The sequence below is a fragment of the Diabrotica virgifera genome, chromosome 2 (assembly GCF_917563875.1).
Source record: "Diabrotica virgifera virgifera chromosome 2, PGI_DIABVI_V3a".
Lineage (NCBI taxonomy): Eukaryota > Metazoa > Arthropoda > Insecta > Coleoptera > Chrysomelidae > Diabrotica > Diabrotica virgifera.
In genome coordinates this window covers 256,909,423-256,932,511 of record NC_065444.1, presented here as the reverse complement: position 1 = coordinate 256,932,511, position 23,089 = coordinate 256,909,423, and the positions used below count along the sequence as shown (strand labels likewise).

At 32.9% G+C, this 23,089-nt stretch overlaps 1 protein-coding gene across 1 annotated transcript in view; it reads right to left on the bottom strand.

Moving 5' to 3' along the window:
- Window positions 1-23,089, bottom strand: part of LOC114336011 (facilitated trehalose transporter Tret1-like) — a 131,772-nt gene that overhangs the window by 18,304 nt on the left and 90,379 nt on the right. The window contains exon 3 of the mRNA XM_050643160.1: window positions 2,462-2,767. Coding sequence (XP_050499117.1) covers window positions 2,462-2,767 — 306 coding nt within the window. The remainder of the gene's footprint in view (window positions 1-2,461; window positions 2,768-23,089) is intronic.

Genomic DNA, 23,089 nt, shown 5'->3' with positions numbered 1-23,089 from the left:
TTGCAGTCTATCTCCAACACTCTTCAAAATCTACCTGAATGAGACACTCAAGAAATGGAGATCATGCTCTGGAATGATTATTAAGCGACGACAAAATCCTGTAATATACGCTTTATTTCGCCGAGAATCAAGTAGTCATCGCACAAGACCAGAAAGTACTGCAATTCAGGACAAAGCGATTAATACAAGAATACGAGTGATCAGGTCTAAACGATGAACGATGAACTAAACCTAGAAAAAGTAAAAATCTAAACTTAAAAGGTAATTTCGCCATGTTCTGAATATATTGGGGGCAAAGATGAAAAAAAATAGCAAAAGGGGACCAGGAAGAAGACGCAACTCTTGGCTTAAAAACTTACGACAATGGACGAATATGACCTCCACAGAACTATTCAGAGCGGCTGCAAATAAGACTAAATGGGCAAATGTAATGGCCAACATCCTTAAGTATAAGGCATAGTAATAGGCGAGCGGCATCAACCACTAAAATGATGTTATACCGACAACGAAAAAATCAACATTCAGGTGAATGACGAATTTTGGTCATTCTTTACGTTTTCGAGGTCGCTGAATCCGAATTTGAAGTTTAGTTTTATCAAAAATTGGTGAAACATGTTCGAGATTTGTCCTAGATGTTTAAACACATTAACAGTTATTTAAGAGTTATTTTTAGTATAAAAGTGCGATTTTGACAATGTTTCTCCAGATAAAATTCAAAATAAACCTCATTTTCGTTTTCAGCACTACCAAAAACATATAGTATGACCAAAATTAGCCATTCACCACACCGTGGTCAGTATCTCGAGAAATAAGCGTTTTTTTGGGGAAGTGCCACTCGTCTATAAAGTCACATAACTTTTTTCCTAATGTATATTTTGACTTGAAATTTTCCAGAAAACTTCTTTATGACGTATGTTTTAATGATGTGTTGGTTAAAATTATAAACTAAAAAGTTTGTCCCTCAACTTTTTTAAGAAAACATGAAACTAACGAAATCTCATGACAAAATGTTTAAAAATTAACAGCTCCTCTATTAATTTTTTTTAAACATTTCGGACTTTCATTGTTATCTAAATACTTCAAAGATGATACAGTAAAATTTTCAAAAGGAAATATTTACAGTAACCAAAGATACAGCGAGGTAAAGTTAAAAAATCATCAAAATGATTTTTCGCAATATTGTTTAAAATTTTAGTTTTGGACATGTCCCACCAACTCTAGATAAAAATAAACTTCATATTCGGATTCAGCGACCTCTAAAATATAAATAATGACCAAAATTTGCCATTCACCTATCATGGTCGCTTGTTCGATTTCTAAGCCTCAAATTAGGGGTATGCCGCTCGCCTATAAGAAGAAGTTCCATTATGTTTTATTAATAATATATTTAAAAAACATTGTGCCCCTCAGCAAACTATGGTCAACCCTACAGCAAACCACCATTAAACATGGTCTTATCAAATCAGTCCAAAGTCTGTATAATGGAACGACTGCAAAAATTAAAACTGGATCAAGGATGTCTGAGGGATTTAAGGTCACGAAAGAATTGAAGCAGAGTTGCTGTATTTCGCCTACCCTTTTCAAAATTTATTTGGAACAAGGACTCAAGCTGTGGAAAAGAAAATATAATGACACGGGAATCCCTCCCAATGACGAGACGACACTATACACTTTATGTTTCTCTGATGACCAAATTCATGACAACTTGAGCTACATGACGCGGAAGCTAATAGAAGAATATAACAAATGGGGTCTTAAAATTAACATTAAGAAAACTAAAGCCATATGTAGTGGAGGGACAAAGCAGTCCATTACATTAGATGATTGGGTAGAAATTAAACACTGTGTTGAATACAAACACCTGGGCATGAAGATAAATCAAGATGGAACACTCGATGCTGCTATAAAAGACAGATACATACAGGGTAGAAAATCCATATTCATGATGAACGGCATTCTGTGGGGCCAAAAAATATCTAAAGCGAACAAGCAGCTCATATACAATACCATACTTAAAAGTATAATCACATATGGCAGTGAAGTTTAGCCACTGAAACAAAGATCAGAGAAAATGTTACTAGTAATAGAAACGGACTTCTGGAGAAGAGCAGCAGGCAACTTAAGAAGAGATCGGATACCAAATGAGAAAATACGAGAAATGATGGGTGTCACACATACAATAATTGATGATATAAAACACCAAAACAACTCATATGGTACGGCCATGTACAGAGAATTCCAGATGACAGGACCCCTAAACAGATTTTGACGTGGACACCACAAGGGAGAAGGAAAAGAGGATGGCCGAGAAAAAGCTGGAGGGAGGGAATTGAAAAAGAACAAGAGGAAAGAGAAATCCCTCCAGGTCTATGGCTAAACAGAGAAGAATGGCGGTTAGGAGTGGAAAGGCGTCGGAGAACGCTTTAAACCGATAGTAGGAGTAATTTAAAAAATAACTTACCGCAAGCTACTCTTGTAGCATATAACGTGTAAACACTAGTCGCAAAAGCTTGAGTAAAAAACGATACAATAAGAGGTATCGCAGTCACCAGTAGAGCTTTCTTTCTTCCAAACTTGGAGCAAATGAAAGGTGCTGGTATAGGACCTATCACGGCTCCTATAGTCAACAATGAGCCGATCCAAGCATCTTCACTTTCTGTTATCGGTTTTGGCAGTGGGTTTATGGAAGAATCGTTGGAGTACAGTTTTACGTAGTTTGGCGACGTCCATGATAGAGGCATATCTATGGAAGCTGCTAGAAGACCAACTAAAAAAGAAAAGAATCTTTAAAATAAAGGAGTCTATATGTCAAGCTTATTTTAGAAAAAGGTTTATGTAATGAAATGGAGTTTCGGAGAAATCAAATGGAGGAATCAAATGGATTACTCTTAGGTTTTGAACTCCAGAAGATAACCTGTCTTAGGCACCAGGTGCTCATGTGTCTGTGCTGATCACCTATTCGTGTTCAGCAACCCCAAAACCTATAACTAATCCGTTTGCATTAATGTAGTACTAAAGACCCTCGAAACTCCAGGAGCGCCTTTCATTGACCTTGGAAACAAGGTGCTCCGGGAGTCTGTTCTGGTGGCATATTCGTGTTTAGCAACCTCAAAAAACCCTCCAGTAATTCATTTGCATCAATTAAATGCGGAAAACCCTCGAAACTCTAGAAGATGACGTCCGTTGAATGTCAAGGTCAAAGTAAAGGTCGCCATTGGATAGCCAGGAAAAAATCCTAGACTACTAGTACTTTTCCTTGATCCAAACTTCTACATGTTGCCAGATAACCAATAACTCAGGGAATTGGAATACCCAGTAAATCTTATAATTTTCCGAGTTTGTGCTTCTATATCTTGAAAATCCTTCATACGATTGAGTTGTGCCCATGAGAACTTTTTATCAGGATGCTTCAAAGAGTATTTTCCCAAAGTATGAACAAAATCCACTGGGACCTAATTTCAATAAGGTTTGTGCGGGGTACTTTACAAGAAAAAGATCAAAATTACCAAAAATGATGTTTTTTGTAATTTTCTCCACTGGAAATTTAAAGGGAGCAAAGTGGTTTGATCTACAATCTCTGGTTTAATTTTTATTACAAAATATTTTCAATCTTCTTTTCTAGGACGATTAGTTCGTCCAAGATTTTTGTCTTATTCTGCTTAAAAATAATCGTTGATCCTGTGAAATGGTTCCTTAAAAAGTTATGGAGCAAAAAAAAATCGCGTTTTCTGTGGCATTTTGCTTCGTTTTTTAAATTTTTTTTTCAACAAAAAATATTTTTAAATAAAATTTAATTTTAAATCATTTTTTGGTGATCTATATGTACGCAATGTACATAAAATTCGAGTGAAACATAAAATTATAAAAAAAAGAACCCTTTCTCAAAACGCATCCCTTTAAATGGTAGCACTCAGCGGGTTTTTCATATTTGAGGTATCCATTGATCATATGAAACAATAAAACAGATTCAACGTTGTAGTTCCTTAACCCTCTTTTCTTTTGATATAGTCAATAGCCTACTATGGTAGAATAGAATTCAAAAATGCTGAAATATTCTACATCTTTTTCGTTCTCTAGAGGAATGGACTAGCCACAAATTAATACAATAAATTAACAATTACAGTCAATAATTTCAATAATTTTTCAATAATAATTTTTGGTCAATAATTTTTTGACAATTTCATATTTTGCATTTCGCATGTATCTGTATGTTCTATTTTATATTATATTGAAGTATATTTCCTAACATACATAACATTTAAATTTAATTTTTTCAACAAATACATCTACGATACATATTACACAAACAAACTAACAAAAATAATACATGTACAAAAACAGCCCGAATTTGATATTCCTGGTGGCAGTAACATCAGGGTTGAAAAAACATTGTTTGAAACGATGTTGCTGCCACCATGGGTATCAAATTCTGATTGTTTTGTGCATGTATTATTTTTGTTAATTTGTTTGTGTAATATGTATAGTCGAGGAAATGAAGCTGAAAAAATGGCAAAACCTCGCAATTTTTTCGTCCAGCATCCATTTGTACAAAAATTTGGGATTAGGCTCATTACACCCTCTGGTTCATTTTCTATATTGAGCCGTTGTACGCTTTTGGTTTTTTAAGGGTGAAAACTACCCCTAATTGTAAAAAATTATAAAATAACATTTTAAACTTTAATATTGTCAATATTTGGCTGTTATTAGTTGCATAATGATTGTTTTATGCTTTAAGATATACTATCATAATATTTCCACCCTTAAAACCACCCTTGTTGGAGCTATATATAAAAAATTTAATTATCCTACAATAATAATTTCGGCTTGCATAGATTTACTTAAAATTTGGGATTAGAATCATCTCACCCTGTACTTCATATTCTATATCATACTTAAAGGCGTTGATTATTTTTAGGGATGTAAACTACCCCTTATTGTCAAGAATTATATAAAAACATTGTAAACTTTAATATGGGTAAAATTTGGTTTTGATTGGTTAAATAATGGTTGTTTTATACTTTAGGATATAAAATCATAATATTTCACCCCTTAAAAACCACCCTTAATAACATTACAGTTTTTATTAGTAGATATTTTAATAGATCTATACAGAAAAAAAAAATAGAATTAAAGAATTATAAAAACATTTATTTACACAAAAATACAAATTTACAAATATGTACAAATACAAATACAAATAGTTTTTTAGTCATCTTCCAGTATACGAACCGATTCTGTGGTATTATACATACATTGAAAATTATCCATAAGCGGACTATCCGAATTTTTCGAAAAAAAAATTCGTTTTATAAACATAGCTCCTTCATTTTTGGCGATAAAATATTTTTTCAAAAATGACTTTGTAAGAGTTTTTAAGGGTTATAAGACTGTGTAAACTAAATTCCATAAGATCCCTTAGTTTTTAATTAGGGTGGGTTTAAAGGGCTCGAATAAGGGGGTGTTTGCTCGTAAATAGAGGTTTTAAACAGCTATATCTCGCTAAATGTTCACTGCAATGAAAATCTATGCACAAGAGAATTTTAGTTGTTAAAAAAACTACAATGTAGTAGTCCATCATTTTTTTCGTATCTCCAGTATTTTCGGAGATATTTTGAAGTAAAAGGTGAAAAATGGGAAATTCCAAAAAATTTATTTTTCTTTAAACTCCAATTTTTCTAAAATTAGGCCTTTTATATAGGTCAAACTTCTTGGTTGTATCAATAATACAAATATAAAAGGAATTACAAAAAGGTGATAATCAATTTTTAATTAGGAGGGTAGTTAGGGGGTTGTTTTCACTGATTTTTTTCATAGAGAAAAGCAGGTACCGACTTTTTTTGATCATAAGTTGCTTAATTTTCAGGGTAGAAGCTTTATATTATTATTTTTTGAAAGGCCTAACTATATACTTGAAAAAAAGAATATTTAAGTTTTCCTCGAAAAATCCAAAGTTTTTCCGTTATTCTACTTTAAATATTTCAAATTATGCATTTGACCAAAAAAGCTAACTTTTAACATGCCGTATCTCGGTTTGTATTATTCTTAAAGATACTATAGAAAAAGAATTCGGTTTGTGTTACTAAAAGATACAATTTTGATATCTACGGTTTTTTTGATTAAGTGCATATTTTTCGAGGTATTCTCAAAAAACCCTCTAAAAAAGTCGATTTTTTCATCGACAAACTGGTACATTCAAGCGCGAATAACTCGAAAAATATTAGTTTTACGAAGAAAATGCAAAAAACATTTTTTTCTTAGAAGTACTTTTTACATCGACTTACATAGTTAAAATGTAATAAAAAATTCCCACCCCCGAGATGGGGTGGCAATCACCCCCAAGGTTTTAGCGTACAGCGGCATGATATAGAAAATGATCCTTGGACTATTCCCTACCTTCTGTGAAAATTTCAAGTAAATCCATGCTGGACGAAAAAATTGCGAGCCAAAATGCTTCATTTCCTCGACTAGTATCGTAGATGTTATTGTTGAAAAAATTAAATTTAAAATTAAAAATAAATTCCATTTTATGTTAAAATGTTAAATGTTTTGTATATTAGGAAATATACTTCAATATAAAATAGAACATATAGATTCATGCGAAATGCAAAATATGAAATTGTCAAAAAATGTAGTCAAAAGCTTTTTTCGAGATTCAGACAAATAATAATTTAAATAAATAAAGAACTAAATTTAAATAATAATTTAAATAAATAATAAAAATAATGTATGGGAACCTCTGGTATAGTACTAATAAAATTCTATAGGAATTATTCACATGTTTATATAGTATACACACATGTACATATTATAGTACATATAACTATTTTTTTCTTATCACTAAATATTTTATTTTATATTCTTTCTTTGATGTGTTTCTTTGAGTGAATAGCAAGGGGTCTGTCTAAAATTAAAAAACATGATGGGAAAAAAGTTTGCGAACCTCTGGTATAGTACTAATAAAATTCTATAAGAATTACACACATGTTTATTTAGTGTTAAGTGAACAACTGATTAAAAGATTCCATAAACAATAGCGCTTCTATAATAGACAAGCAACATCGTGAATTTGCAAATATTATTGAGTGTAATTGTTAATTTATTGTATTAATTTGTGGCTAGTCCATTCCTCTGGTGAACGAAAAAGATGTAGAATATTTCAGCATTTTTGAATTCTACCATAGTAGGCTATGTCAAAAGAAAAGAGGGCTAAAAGGAACTACAACGTTGAATGGGTTTTATTCTTTCATATGATTAATGGATACCTCAAATATGAACAAACCGCTGAGTGCCACCATTTAAAGGGATGCGTTTTTGATGCGTTTTAAAGATAGCTATGATAAGATTTTGATAGGCAACCCATGCAAGTCGTATTTGCCTATGTATGCAATTTAATAAAAAAAGTTTCATCCGGTAAACAGATGGGCAAAGGTCGACCTAGATTGTGTTCTTAGAATATGACAGTTGTAATAGCAAAATATAGAGAAATGAAAAATAGATACATTCTTAAAATTATTTACAATTACAATTGATTTAGTTTTATTAAGGAAATGATTAATCATTGAGGGTCAGCAATGATAAAGATTTTATCAACAAAAACGTTCGTTGAAAACATTATCCTTTCTGCAGTGTAGGTAAGTTCACGAATTTTGGTTGTCTGATTTGAAGAGGTTATCACAGAAGCTGTTTAAATCATAATTATATAATAGAGGGCCAATAAACTAGCGATATATAGTGGTTTTCACTCTTTTCATCCTTCGCACGACCAAATGAATACTTCTTCTAGTTCCATGACTGTTATCGATAGTTGGATATCATATTGGCTACCATATTCGTTATCGTGACTTTATTGACAGCAGCTTTAAATAATGATGTGGTCGATTTTTCGTACCATTGTCTTACATTTTTCAGCCGTGATGTTCTTCTTCTACCAGAACCAAATCTGTCGACCCTGCTTATTCTTAGTAGTCGTCTGTATATCCACATTTAAAAGGCTTCTAAGGATCTAAGCATAGCCTCAGGGTCCACGCTTTCACTCGCACGCATTGGAAAAATATAGCAATATATTATCCGAACATTATTCGAAGATCAGTACTAAGATCGTGGCTGCAAAGTACGTCTCTCATTTTTACAAAAGTAGCTCGGGCTTGTTCTATTCGGCTTTTAATTTCTGCAGTTGGATACCCAGCTCTTATTGATATTACTGCCGAGATAGGCCTATACGAGTCTCTTTACTCTGCCCAGTAGGGCATCTCTTACTTTATACCATAATAATAGTGTATATAATTTTCTTTGCTAACTATTATATGTTTAGTTTGCTTAACGTTGCGTTTTAATATGTGCATCACTGGTTTGTTTTTATGTGGATCACTGGGCATCACTGGTTTGTTTTATTTTCTTCATTAGATTTTCAAGGCCTTTTCCGCAATTAACCAGTACTAAGGTATCGTCGGTATTTCTAATATTGTTCCCGGTTAAACCATTCACAGTAATACCTTGTGTTATTTATCACTAGAAAAGCAAGACTGGCATGTTCAGGATTTGGAAAACTTAGTTGGATACTTGAGAACTGCAAAGTACCTCAATAGTTGAGGAGCAAAGTGTTCAACCAGTGCATCCTTCTTATCATAACATAATATATGGATGTCAAACCTAGATCGTAACTAAGGTAAAAATTAACAAACTAGCCGCAACAGAAAATACAATGGAAAGAGTAATCTTAGGCAGAGCTGTGAGGTACATCTTTTCAATATGATGCAAGTCTTCGAAATGCCGCCCCCTAAATATTATTGAAACTTAATAGTAGTATTTATTTTTATTAAATGAAATTACATAAAATGAACGAAAACCTTTTATTTTAAAAACAAAACATACTTTAAATTAAAGGAAATATGTATTAACATTAAATACCATTTATCAAAATTAAAATTTTATCCTTTTGATTTTAATTTTGGCAAACTTGTCAATCAGATTGGTGTAGTCTAAAGTAGCAGCTAGTGAGGACTCTATCGAAATAAGTGCTACTTTTTTAGTTTTGTGTTTGTCTTATGGAGCTTCGTAAATAGTTTTTAATCATTTTTAATTTTGAAAAACTTCTTTCCCCGAGCTACCAAAACAGAGAGTGTTAATCAAATTCTTAGGGCCGGTACTTTCTGCACCTCACATGACAAAATTCCTCTAACCGTGGTTTAATCGGGAGAGATAATACCGGCCCTTCGTGATACAACTATATTTGGATATAAAGAAATTAGGTTATTTTGGCACAAATAGTTCAAAACCTCTAAAGCTTTCATGGAGTATGGTATCATTTGGGATAAATCATGCAATAATTCTACTAGAAAATCATTTGCCTCTATATCCGATTCTTTTTCTATGAAAAGTATTGAATGAAGATTTTCTAGTATTTTATTATCTTTCTCTTTTCCCTTTTCTTATATTTCTTATTAAAATTTAAAATTTTTATTATGAGTTTCTAAAAGCGAATATCGATCAATCAAAGAATTAAAGGCAATGTCTAAAATATAGATGAAAAAAATTTCTTTAAATTTATCTTCCTTTGTTGGGAGCTGATCCACAGATCAAATTGACGCATTTTTCTCTTGCCTCAATATTCATTTTCAGCAGGGAATGCGGAACTCATTTACAAGATTTTCTGCAATTTCATTATCAGTAATTTTCATTTGGTCATAGCCAAATTGTCAGTAAATTTTCATTTTTTCCATAGTTTCTGACAACATTTTTACACAATCTGACTAAGTAATTTATAGTTACATGTTGCAAAATCTTCGAGACTGAATTTATATGAAATAAAATATCATTCCAAAGAACTACACGGCATATAAATTTATAATTTTTAATATTTTTTACTAATCCTCCTGCTTTGACTTTAGTTTCTGAATCATTGTTGACGTCTTCTATTATTTCGAATAAGGCATGATATATTTCACAAAATTAAAATCTTAGAGGTTTCAGTGCATCTATTCGACTTAACCATCTAGTAAGTAGTACTCAACGGTTTTAGTGTTAGTTGTGAAATATGTTTTTTTCAGAACTTCCCAACGCTTTGTAAGACCAGAGAAAAAGTGTACAGTTCTTGTATAATACAAAAAAAGCTTGTTGTTTCTGTAGAAGAAGACGCTACGTCATTTATGACTAAGATGGCATGCTCATGGCACGTAAAACGCCCTCGGATATTTTTCAAATATTCTGTCCTCTGAGCTGTTTTAAATCAAGAACTAATTTTTCCAAATTTGTCAAAATAAGTTCTGTTAAACCTTCACCAGTTAAATATTTTCGGCTGACACTTGGTCCTATATATATATATATATATATATATATATATATATATATATATATATATATATATATATATATATATATATATATGAAATAAACGAAAGGATTTCTCTGGTGTACAGAAGAAATCCTTTCCGTAGCGGCCGTGACCATGTGAATTCAAAGTCTTGATAAAAGACTATGAAACGACAAAAGATACCTCTTTGTATCACAGATTTGTCTACAAAGCCACGTTATTCGCTACGCATTCCTCAATAACGGAGAAACCGTGATAATATGAAAGAACGGCAATTGCATTTTATTACACTTCGACCACCACCGGTATTCTACACGACGTGTAATAAAATGCAATTGCCGTTCTTTCATATTATCACGGTTTCTCCGTTATTGAGGAATGCGTAGCGAATAACGTGGCTTTGTAGACAAATCTGTGATACAAAGAGGTATCTTTTGTCGTTTCATAGTCTTTTATCAAGACTTTGAATTCACATGGTCACGGCCGCTACGGAAAGGATTTCTTCTGTACACCAGAGAAATCCTTTCGTTTATTTCATATAGATGTCGTACCTAGTGTACTGAAGTCTGGTATTTTATTATTACCAGGAAGGCCCCATGCATTTTATTCCTCTTCGACCACTTCACCTAGGTGTTCCTGACGAGCGGTTGACATAACCTGCGAAACACGTCGTGTAGAATACCGGTGGTGGTCGAAGTGTAATAAAATGCAATTGCCGTTCTTTCATATATATTGTTGTGATCTTGATTATTGATATGAGATAATAATTTTATATGTCATTTAATTTAATCAATGCATGAATAATAATCTAATTAATTTACCAGATCACATATCAATGTGTTTTCAATCTCAGGGCTTTTTATAAAATTAAGTACTTACATACGTGGCTTCTAAGTATTTCTTAATGGTTCCTAATCGGGATAGGAAAGAAAAGAGTAAAATAATAACACATATGGGTTACAATTGTAATCAAAATATTGTTTATTTTATTTAAATGGCAATCACTGCTTAATATTTGCTATATCTTATTATTCTTAAACATAACATTTACACATGGGAATCTTATTTCCTTTTGATTTCCAATTGAAAGTTTTTATTAACATTTAACTATTATGATTTATTAGCAACAATTCTATTTAAGTTTGATGAAGCTTTTCTGATATTATTGATTATGTTTCTTCAATTTTAAATGTGGTATTTAATACGAAAAACCCATACATTCATGTCCAAACAAATGAGACTGACCTTTTTCTGGTGAACTGAGAATGTCTTCACACAAGACCCGTTTCCTGCTATCCTTGGCTGCAATCAAAACCTCGTCCTGGCTTCCAGTAATGTTCTCCTCTGAAACTAGCTCGTATAGCTCTCGCTTCCTGCTTCTGTCGTGATGCTGTGTTCTACCTTTTTCGAAACTGCAATCAGCTACCGGGAACTCTTGGCTCAAAGAGGTTCTTTTACTCTCAACCTGGCCTACCTCTCGTTCCACGATAAATACTCCACACTCACGGAACTACACCGGCTTTCTCACTCTCCGTACACTACCGTCCACTACTCGACTTCACTTCACGACAGCTCATAACATTCTGATCTCTATTTGTCATTCATTCCCCTACTTTCTAAATATCCCTTCCAGATTCACAAATCAAACTTCCACCACCAACTCTCATTCGCAGTATTCCTCAAAACCAATTTTTAAACTTTCTAAATATGCTTAATGGATTTCAAAGAAAATAGTTAATTCCCATTCTAAAATTACTTTCTACTATATACAAATTTTTAATGACCTATTCTCTATTTCCACTTAGTCTTATTTAGCATCGGCTAATGATCGATCCTTCCGCGAACAACGATAATGACCTATTAACGATTTCACTTGAGTCTTATTTAATCACTTCTTAAAATTAAATATAACAATTTGTTGTATACAGGTTGTTCTAAATTTATATGCCCGTGGTTGAGAAAATTGAAAATATTTTATATTAAATTGAATTCTGTTTATAATTATCAAATTTTAATTTTCATATCAAATAGAAATATAACAAATTCCCGCCTTGTATTCGATAAAATTTATCTGCATTTTTAAATAAATTTTCTCGAGGGCAAAACCAACTCCCTGTATATTTCCTTACTTTAATCTACGTCTTATATCCTACTTACTATCTACTTCATGTAATTCTGTCTTTTATTCGTGATATTTGTATACATCGTGAATATTATAAATTCCTCGGATCTTTTCCGAGTTCCTGTGCCTCAACTCATAACTATTTATCCCATTTTCATTATTCACGATATACGGGCCTTCGAAAACAGGCATCAACTTTGCGCAAATGCCCCCAGGAAGATTTGATACTCGTAATGCCCTCACGAGTACTTTTTCACCCTTTTGGAAAGTCACTGGTCTTCTTTTTCTATTTTGTTCCTGTCTTTGGATATATTTTTCGTTGCTTCGCCGTAATCTTCTCTGTACGGTTTCAATCACCTGTTGATATTCTTTTGGCTCTTGGTCTTCCCATGGCCTTATCGGCAGTACACCCTTCATGATGTATTCTGGGGTCTCTTTTGTTACTGTGCTCGGAATTGTATTTAGATACCTTTCTATTTCCGCCATTTTCCTGTCCCAGTGGCGATGTTGACCATCTGTTGCAATGCGAAGAAATTTCGTCACTTCCTGTATGAATCGTTCCGAAGGATTACTCTGTGGATGCCTGATGCTGACAAAATTTGTCTCTATTCCTCGTTCTCGAAGTTGTCCCTTGAAACGATCATTTCGGAAATACGTTGCATTGTCCAGTAGAATCTTTTTTGATGTTCCTACTATGGCTATAAAATTGTCGATTTTTCTTAATATTTCTTCCCCCTTTGTGGTGCGGCAACTATATAATTTTACGTATTTTGAAAACACATCCACCATTACCAGAATATGTTTGTTCCTTTTAGTGGTCATAATTAGATCGCTTAACATATCTATTGCTACAATGTCTAGTTTGTTTCGGGCTTCAATATTTTTGGCAACATTTTCGTTTTTGAAATTCCGACTCTTATATTTTTGACATACATCGCACTTCTGGGTAATTTCCTTTGCAATGCGGTAATCCTGTCGGCTTATGTAATTTTCCCTAAAAACGAGCCAAACTTTTCTGCTACCGATATGCCCATTGTCCTCATGTAATTTCTTTATTATCTTTTCGGCCAATGTCTGTGTCACTAAATATAGTTCCTTTCCGTCTATTCTCTTAAAATATATGTTATTTTCTACTTCCGCTCTTCTTTTCTCTCTTTCCTCTAGGTCTTCCTGGTTTGTCCTTATCTCATTTAACGAATATATCCCTTCTTCTTGTATTAATCTATTTAGTCCCACCTGTAGAGTAATTGTTTCCTTTTTTCCGGTGTCCTCATCCCGTGTTAGAGCGTCGGCTATTATGTTGTCTTTTCCTTTTATATATCGGAACTCAAAATCATACTCCTGTAATAACAGAATGCCTCTATGTATTCTATTATTTACTAATCTATTCTTCATGATATGTACTAAAGCTGCATGGTCTGTTTCGATTGTGAATTTTGCTCCCAATAAGTAAAACCTCAATTTGTTTACGCAATATAGTACACTGGCAAACTCCAATTCTGTAACACTATATTTTCTCTCATGTGTTTTAGTCACTCGAGATATAAAACATATCGGTACTTCTTGGTCGTTTTGTATTTGAGACAGAACTCCTGCAAATTTTTGTATGGACGCATCAGTTCGGAGTATAAAAGGTAAATTGTAAATGGGGTGGTATATTTTCGTTCCTTTTGCGAATTCTCGTTTTAATGTTTCGAAAGCTTCCTCCTGTTCTTCTTTCCAATTCCATTTTATTCCTTTTTTAAGCAATTTTATCAGAGGGATTTCCTTTTGGCTCAAATCGGGAATCAGCTTTTTAAAATAATTTATCGTGCCAAGAAAACCTCTCAATGTTTTCAAATTCGTTGGTCTTGGGTATTCATCTATGAGCTTGACTCTGTCTTCAGCTAATCTTACTGTTTTGGTGTCCAATTGAAAACCCAAATAAATGACTTCTTTTTGAAAAAATTGACATTTTTCAATGTTTAATTTCAATCCCGCTGTGTCCAATTCTTTCAGAATTATTTCTATGTGTTCCAGATGACTCTGAGTATCTTGTGAAAAAATTAATAAATCATCGATATAATGAACTATGAAATCTTCATGGCGATTCAAAATGGTATGTAGAGCTCGGACGAGTGCAGCACAAGCACTCTGCAATCCAAATGGCACTACCTTAAACCGGTAGACAATACCATCAATAGAAAAAGCGGTGTAGTTTCTACACTTTTCAGCTAACGGTATCAACCAAAAACTGTGTTTTAAGTCAATTTTCGAAAATATGTGTGACCCGGTGATTCTTCCAAAAATGGCCTCGATGTTTAGAGGTGATTCATATTGTGATACAGTGTGCTGGTTGATATTCCTGGCATCTAAACATAATCTCAATTCTCCATTGCTTTTCTTTACTATCACAATCGGGTTAACATACGGTGAATCACATCTTTCGATGATTTGATCTTCCAACATTTTATTTATTTCTTCTTTCACCTCTTGTCGATACTTGTATGGAATCGGGTAAGTCTTTGAGCGAAAATTTCCCAAGTTTTTCACCTCAAATGAATGTTCGTACTTTTTCGCCACTCTGTTTTCCTCATTGATCAAATTTTCATAGTTTCTTAACATCAACCGCAATTCCTTTTCTTTCCCTTCTCCACATATCAATTTTCTGTCTTTTTTCTCAGATTCTTCACACATGTTTACCGTGCATTCTGCATCCTCGTTTGCATATACCTCCTCTTCAAATACGACTGTTTCAATCATATTCTTTTCACTTTCATTTTTTTGCTTTATTTCTTCTTCTCCTGAGCTCGTCTCTTCTTTTGAGGAATCCCAGGTTTCCTTTGTTTCTGATACTCCCAAATTTTCTTCTTCTGGGCTCAACTTTTCTTTTGAGGAGCCACAGGTTTCATTTTCTTTTATCTTTTTCTGACCTTTTCTCCTTTTTTTTCTTTGTCCTTGCTTCGCTGCCAAATTCATTTCCACTGTTTGTTCTTTACCTGATTCGTCCGTATTTTGTTTCTCATGTTCCTTGTCCTGTTCTTTTTCTTTTTCTTCTGTTAGTTTCATCGTATTATTTTTAAAATCTATCACTACATGTTTTTCTGCCAATTCGTCAACTCCTACTATCATGTCATGTGACATGTTTGGCATTATTACACATTGTAGTGCATACATATTCTTACCCAGTCGTACCATTACTCGTATGCCTTCATTTATAGTTGCCAATGTCCGTTTGTTTGCGCCCACTAAATTTACCCTAGGTATTTTGTAAATTAAATTTGTTAAGTTAACTTCTTCTATTAGTTTTCTGTTGACCAATGTTATTTCAGATCCAGTGTCTATCATAATTTTAATTGGTTTCTCGTTGATAAATCCATCCACAAATTTTAAATTAACTCCATTTTTCTTTTCGTTGTTTCCTGCCAATTTAATAAACTCCTTGGGGTGACAAAAGATTCCTGTTTGATTTTTGGTTTTTAGTGAGCGCCGTCGTGAAAAAACGCCGGTTGCTCATCGTTGTTTATATTTTCGTCATAATGTCTCTCTCCGTCATATTCATCTGTCTGGGTATTATTTACTTCTCTTCTATTTTCTCTTGGTCTGTCGGATCTGTTTCGGTTTTCTCGATATCCCTGTTCATTGTGTCTACCATTATTTCTGTTTTCTTGATTTGAGCGTGTGGTGTTTCTATTCTGGTATTCTCGATTTCTATCCTCATTCCATTGCCTATTTCTTTGTTCATAATTTCCTCTTCCGTTGTCTCTATTTTCGTTTTCCCTTCTGGGATTAAAATCTCGTCTTGTATAGTCCCTCCTATTTTGATTTCTATCTCTGTAATCTTGTGTTTCTCGGGGCCTGTAATCTTCTCGCGACCTTCTTGATTTTCTTTCTCTTAGACGTGATTCTCTTATTTGTAGGAATTGGCATAAACTATCTATGTCTTTGTAATTTTGCAATGTGATATGGTCTTCCAGCGTTTCCTCGAAATGTCTTGCAATCAGTTCGACTAATTGTTCCGATGAGTAATTATATTGTAAATGCTTTGCATTATTGTAAATTTGTAAAGCATATGTCCTTTCTGATACCCCCATCCTATCATTGTATTTCCCATTTTGCAATTCCTTGTTAATTTCCAATTGTTGGACTTTTCCCCAGAAATAATTCAAAAATTTTTGTTCAAATTGTTGCCAATTGCTGAATTCTTCTTCTTTACTATCGAACCATAGGCTTGCTTCATATTTGAGATGGTTTCTGATAGTTTCTTTTGCTGTTTCGAAATTTCCGATGTGCTGTATTTTCTTTTTCAGGCTATTTATGAACGGCACTGGGTGTAATCTTCTTACATCCCCGCCAAACCTTATCTTCACGTCATCTGTGCTATGTATAACCATTTCTCTTCTTTCTCCTACATTCTGTTGCGTATTGATTTCCGCAATCTTTCTTTCCACTTCTTCTATGTCTGCTTGAATAGCGTTTTGCAACTTGTTTTCCAAACTTTCCATTTCTTTTTTCTGGCAATTCGTTATCTCCTTTATTTTATTTTGAATTTTCATTTCTTGTTCTTTCATCTCGTTTTTCATTGTTGTTAAACATCCTTTTACTTCCTTTTCTATGCGTTCCTCCATTTTCTTGTTGTTCTCTTCTATTGCTTGTTTCATTTTTTGTTGTGTTTCATCCATTTTTTTATCCAATTTTTGTTGTGTTTCATCCATTTTCTGTTGTGTTTCATCCATTTTTTGATCCAATTTTTGTTGTGTTTCATCCATTTTTCGTTGTGTTTCCTCCATTTTTTGATCCATTTTTTGTTGTGATTCATCCATTTTCTTTGATGTTTCTTCCTGATTTTTATCCATTGTCCTTTTTGCTTCACCCATTGCTTGTTTTGTTTCTCTTTGATTGTCATCCAGTTTTTGTTGTGTTTCATCCATTTTCTGTTCTATTCTTTGTGACTGGAGTTGCATCATTTGTAATAATTTATCTATTCCTGATAATTCTTGCTGTTCTGATGCCATGATTGTCGTGTCTAAAATATCTTCTTGGTCTGAATTATTCTCTTGATTTGAATGTTCTTTTTGTTTTTTGTTGTCTTTGCTTTGGCTTCTTGTCACAGACATTTGTTTTCAAGAAGTACTGTCCCCGCCAAATATGAAATTTTACTAGTATGTTACCAAGACGACTTTTTCTCACCCAAATATTATAAATTGTCAATAAATATATCAAATGTAAATATCGTAAAAATAAAATATTAAATCAGTTATGTAAAATTTGTACCTAAAGAGATCTAAAATTTTATGTTATCAAATGTAAGTATCTCACTTTTTACCACAGGCATATAAATTTTCAAATACCGGCTTTACTCTTTCTATCCTTCAAATTTGCCACTAGAAATACTTTACAATGCCCCACGTTGGGCGCCAGTTGTTGTGATCTTGATTATTGATATGAGATAATATTTGTATATGTCATTTAATTTAATCAATGCATGAATAATAATCTAATTAATTTACCAGATCACATATCAATGTGTTTTCAATCTCAGGGCTTTTTATAAAATTAAGTACTTACATACGTGGCTTCTAAGTATTTCTTAATGGTTCCTAATCGGGATAGGAAAGAAAAGAGTAAAATAATAACACATATGGGTTACAATTGTAATCAAAATATTGTTTATTTTATTTAAATGGCAATCACTGCTTAATATTTGCTATATCTTATTATTCTTAAACATAACATTTACACATGGGAATCTTATTTCCTTTTGATTTCCAATTGAAAGTTTTTATTAACATTTAACTATTATGATTTATTAGCAACAATTCTATTTAAGTTTGATGAAGCTTTTCTGATATTATTGATTATGTTTCTTCAATTTTAAATGTGGTATTTAATACGAAAAACCCATACATTCATGTCCAAACAAATGAGACTGACCTTTTTCTGGTGAACTGAGAATGTCTTCACACAAGACCCGTTTCCTGCTATCCTTGGCTGCAATCAAAACCTCGTCCTGGCTTCCAGTAATGTTCTCCTCTGAAACTAGCTCGTATAGCTCTCGCTTCCTGCTTCTGTCGTGATGCTGTGTTCTACCTTTTTCGAAACTGCAATCAGCTACCGGGAACTCTTGGCTCAAAGAGGTTCTTTTACTCTCAACCTGGCCTACCTCTCGTTCCACGATAAATACTCCACACTCACGGAACTACACCGGCTTTCTCACTCTCCGTACACTACCGTCCACTACTCGACTTCACTTCACGACAGCTCATAACATTCTGATCTCTATTTGTCATTCATTCCCCTACTTTCTAAATATCCCTTCCAGATTCACAAATCAAACTTCCACCACCAACTCTCATTCGCAGTATTCCTCAAAACCAATTTTTAAACTTTCTAAATATGCTTAATGGATTTCAAAGAAAATAGTTAATTCCCATTCTAAAATTACTTTCTACTATATACAAATTTTTAATGACCTATTCTCTATTTCCACTTAGTCTTATTTAGCATCGGCTAATGATCGATCCTTCCGCGAACAACGATAATGACCTATTAACGATTTCACTTGAGTCTTATTTAATCACTTCTTAAAATTAAATATAACAATTTGTTGTATACAGGTTGTTCTAAATTTATATGCCCGTGGTTGAGAAAATTGAAAATATTTTATATTAAATTGAATTCTGTTTATAATTATCAAATTTTAATTTTCATATCAAATAGAAATATAACAATATATATGTATATATATATATATATATATATATTATTGTGTTTTCAATTTATCAATCAAAAGCAAAATGAAAATTAAATTAATTTTTTTTTAATAACGCGGGCACATAAATTTGATACACCCTGTATATTGAGCTGTAGATATTTATTAGAATGTAGTTTGGATGTAAGTGGATTTCTCTTTTAATGAGCTTTCCGATGAACCATTAAAGACTTTTGTGAATAATTAAAGTGACAATAACGATGTATTTAGATTTAAAATAGAAAAAGATTGTTTAAGGTAGAGGTAATTATCAATTTCTCGAAATTGATAATTTAGAAGAAAGTTGGAATTTTAATATCTTTGTTTCAACACGAGTATATGTTGTAGAGTTTCTCCGAAAGTAATTAGGATTGTCGGAATAATTTTGTAAATTACTGTTTTGTTTGTCGAATGGAAAAGTCGAGGTTTCGGATGTTTGGCAATGTGGAAGGGGAAAAGTAGTTAGAATGATTGAGAGAGTTGGAAAAAGAAGTCATTATGTTTTTGGCATCGATGAGGAGCGGTTCGACGTGTTAAGTGGATAGATAGTTAGCAGATACCAGTGGCTGTTTGATAGTGAAGAATAGTGTTCAAAAGTGGAACGAGAGACAGATCAAATTGAGACGAAATACCTCTTTGATTCTGTATTATTGTGAGAAGGAGAGCAGAGAATTTTTGGAGTTTTGTTTGAATCGAGTACGTGTCAAAAGAGACCCGGCTTGTTGGAGAATTGGTGCTGGTATGCTGATAGTTTTGAAGCTGGACAAAGGAGAGGGCTTTGATGAGTAGCCTTTAACATAGTCAACGAGGGAGAGCTGTTTTGGGTCACGAGAAGACATCAGAGTGAGTGAAGCAAAAGGTCAGTCAATTTATGTGAAAGAGATTTTTATGTTCGGAAACTAAATTTTTTGAGTAAAAAGCATATGAATTAAAATTCCAATATTTCAAAAAGTAAATAGTAAATATAGGTAATCTTGCGAATACATAAATTTGTTTTGTTTAGTTTGTTTTACCACAGTCATCGGGAACAAACCGATAAATTGTTTTTTTTTTTAACTATAATAAATTTAAGTGGTAAAAATTTCATTTGGACATCTGTGTCCACAGGTTTTTTAGATTCGATAGATTTCAGAGATACTGAACCCACGAGAGAAGATAAATATAACGTGAGATAATTTGGATTTTTTTTATAGTATAAAAAGGCACCCTGAGATTTTTTATTCAATTTTTATGTATGATTTGCGACAATTAAATAATTAATCAAATAAATAATAATTAATATAAAATTAATAAGAAGCAGATCATAACAAAATGGCGAGCCAACGTTAGGGCATTAAAGTATCTCTGGTTGTGAATTTGAAGGGAATAGGAAAGGGAAAAACAGGCGAAGGAAAATTTATTTGCCCGTCGGAAAGAGTTTGATATATTTAAAATTTTTTGAAATATTTGTTTGACTTAATTTTTTTATCTAGGTACAATTTACATATTTATTTTATTTTTGATTGATTTGAATTTTGAAATATTTAAAAATTTGTGGGATAAATTGATTATATTTGGGGAGAGAAAAATTTTCGTCTCGACAGCATACAAGGTATTTTCGAATTTCATGTTAGGCGGGGATAAATTTTAAATACATGTCGATAACAACCAGAAGCAAAAGCAAAGAAAACAAAAAACAAGAAGAACATTTGGAACAAGAAGAACATATAGAACAAGAAGACATTTTTGAAACAACAATCATGGCATCAGAACAACAAGAATTATCAGGAATAGATAAATTATTACAACTAATGCAACTCCAGTCACAAAAACTGGATAAAATGGATGAATCACAACAAAAACTGGATAAAAATCAGGAAGAAACATCAAAGAAAATGGATAAAAATCAGGAAGAAAAAAAAACGAACCATGAAGGAAACACAACAAAAAATGGATGAAACACAACAAAAATTGAATCAAAAAATGGATGATAATCAACAGGAAACAAAACAAGCAATAGAAGAGAACAATAAGAAAATAGAGGAACGCATAGAAAAGTATGAAAAGGAAATAAAAGGATGTTTGACAACAATGAAAAACGAGATAGAAGAACAAGAAATGAGAATGAAGGATCACATGAAAGAACAAGAAATGAAAATTCAAAATAGAATGGAGGAGTTAACAAATTGCCAGAAAAAGGAACTAGAAAATTTGGAGAATAAGTTGGAAAACAAATTTGAAAATGCTTTACAAGAAGACAAGAAAGAAATAGAAGAAAGATGCCGAAATAATGAAAAACTAATTGATGATATCAGAAAACAACAAAATTTCGGAGAAAGAAGGGAAACGATTATCCATAGTACAGAGGATGTGAAAATAAGATTTGGCGGGGATGTAAAAAAATTACACCCAGTAATTTTCATAAACAATTTGAAAAAGAAAATACGACACATCGGTAACTTCGAGACAGCCAAAGAAACGATAAGGAACCATCTTAAAGATGAGGCAAGTTTATGGTTCGATAGCAAAGAAGAAGAATTGGACAATTGGCATAAATTCGAACAAAAGTTCCTGAGTTATTTCTGGGGAAAAATACAACAGCTAGAAATAAACAAGAAATTGCAAAATGGGAGGTACCATGATAGAATGGGTATTTCAGAGAAAACATATGCACTACAATTATATAATAATGCAAAACATCTACAGTACAATTATTCGTCCGAACAGCTAGTAGAACTGATAGCCAGACATTTTGAAGATACCTTAGAAGATCACATAACTTTACAAAACTACAAAGATAACGACAGTTTGTGCCAATTCTTACAAATACGAGAAGCAAAAATGAGAGAAAGAGAAATAAGAAGATCGTAAGATAATTATAGACAACGCGAAAATCGAGACTATAGAGATAGAAGACAGAACTTTAGGAGAGATTATACAAGAAGAGAAAACGAAAATAGAGACAACGGAAGAGGAAACTATGAACAAAGAAATCGGCAATGGAACGAAGACAGATATCGAGAAAACCAGAATAGAAATAACACCCGCACAAATCAAGAGGATAGAAATGATAATAGAAGGAATCAACAGGAAAATCGTGGAAACCGATACGGGTCCGGGTCCGACAGACAAAGAGAAAACAGAAGAGCGGTAAACAACACGCAAATATATGAATATGAGGATGAGAGACAAAGCGACGGAAGAAGAAGCGGAGAAGAACAGCAAGCGTCTTTTCACGAAAGCGCTCACTAAAAACAAAAGAGCAAACAGGAATTTTTTGTCACCCGAAGGAATTTATTAAATTAGCAGGAAATAATGATAAAGGAAGTGGATCTAATTTAAAATTGGTAGATGGTTTTATAAATGAGAAACCGATTAAAATTATGATTGATACTGGTTCAGAAATTACTTTGATTAACAGGAAAGTAATAGAAGAGGTTGATTTGACGAATTTGATTTACAAAATTCCCAGGGTAAATTTAGTGGGCGCAAATAAACGGACTTTGGCAACAATAAATGAAGGAATACGAATAAGGGTTCGATTGGGGAAGAAATTTTTGTGCACTACAATGTGTTATAATGCCAAACATGATGCATGATATGATCGTAGGAGTGGATGAATTGTCAGAAAAACATGTGGTGATAGATTTCAAAAATAACACGATGAAAATCACAGACGGAAAAGAAGAAGAACCTAACATTCTGGAAATGGACAAGGAACATGAGAAACGGAAAAAGGATAATGCAGACAAAAAACAAACGGTGGAAATGAATTTGGCAATTACACAAGGACAGAAAAAGAAGAAAAGAAAGCAGGAGAAGATAAGTAAAAACAATGAAGCTCGGGATTCCTCGAAAAAAGAGATGAGCCCAGAAGAAGAAAAAGAAGAAAAAAGATTGACAAATGAAAATGAAGCTTGGGATTCCTCAAAAGAAGAGATGAGCCCAA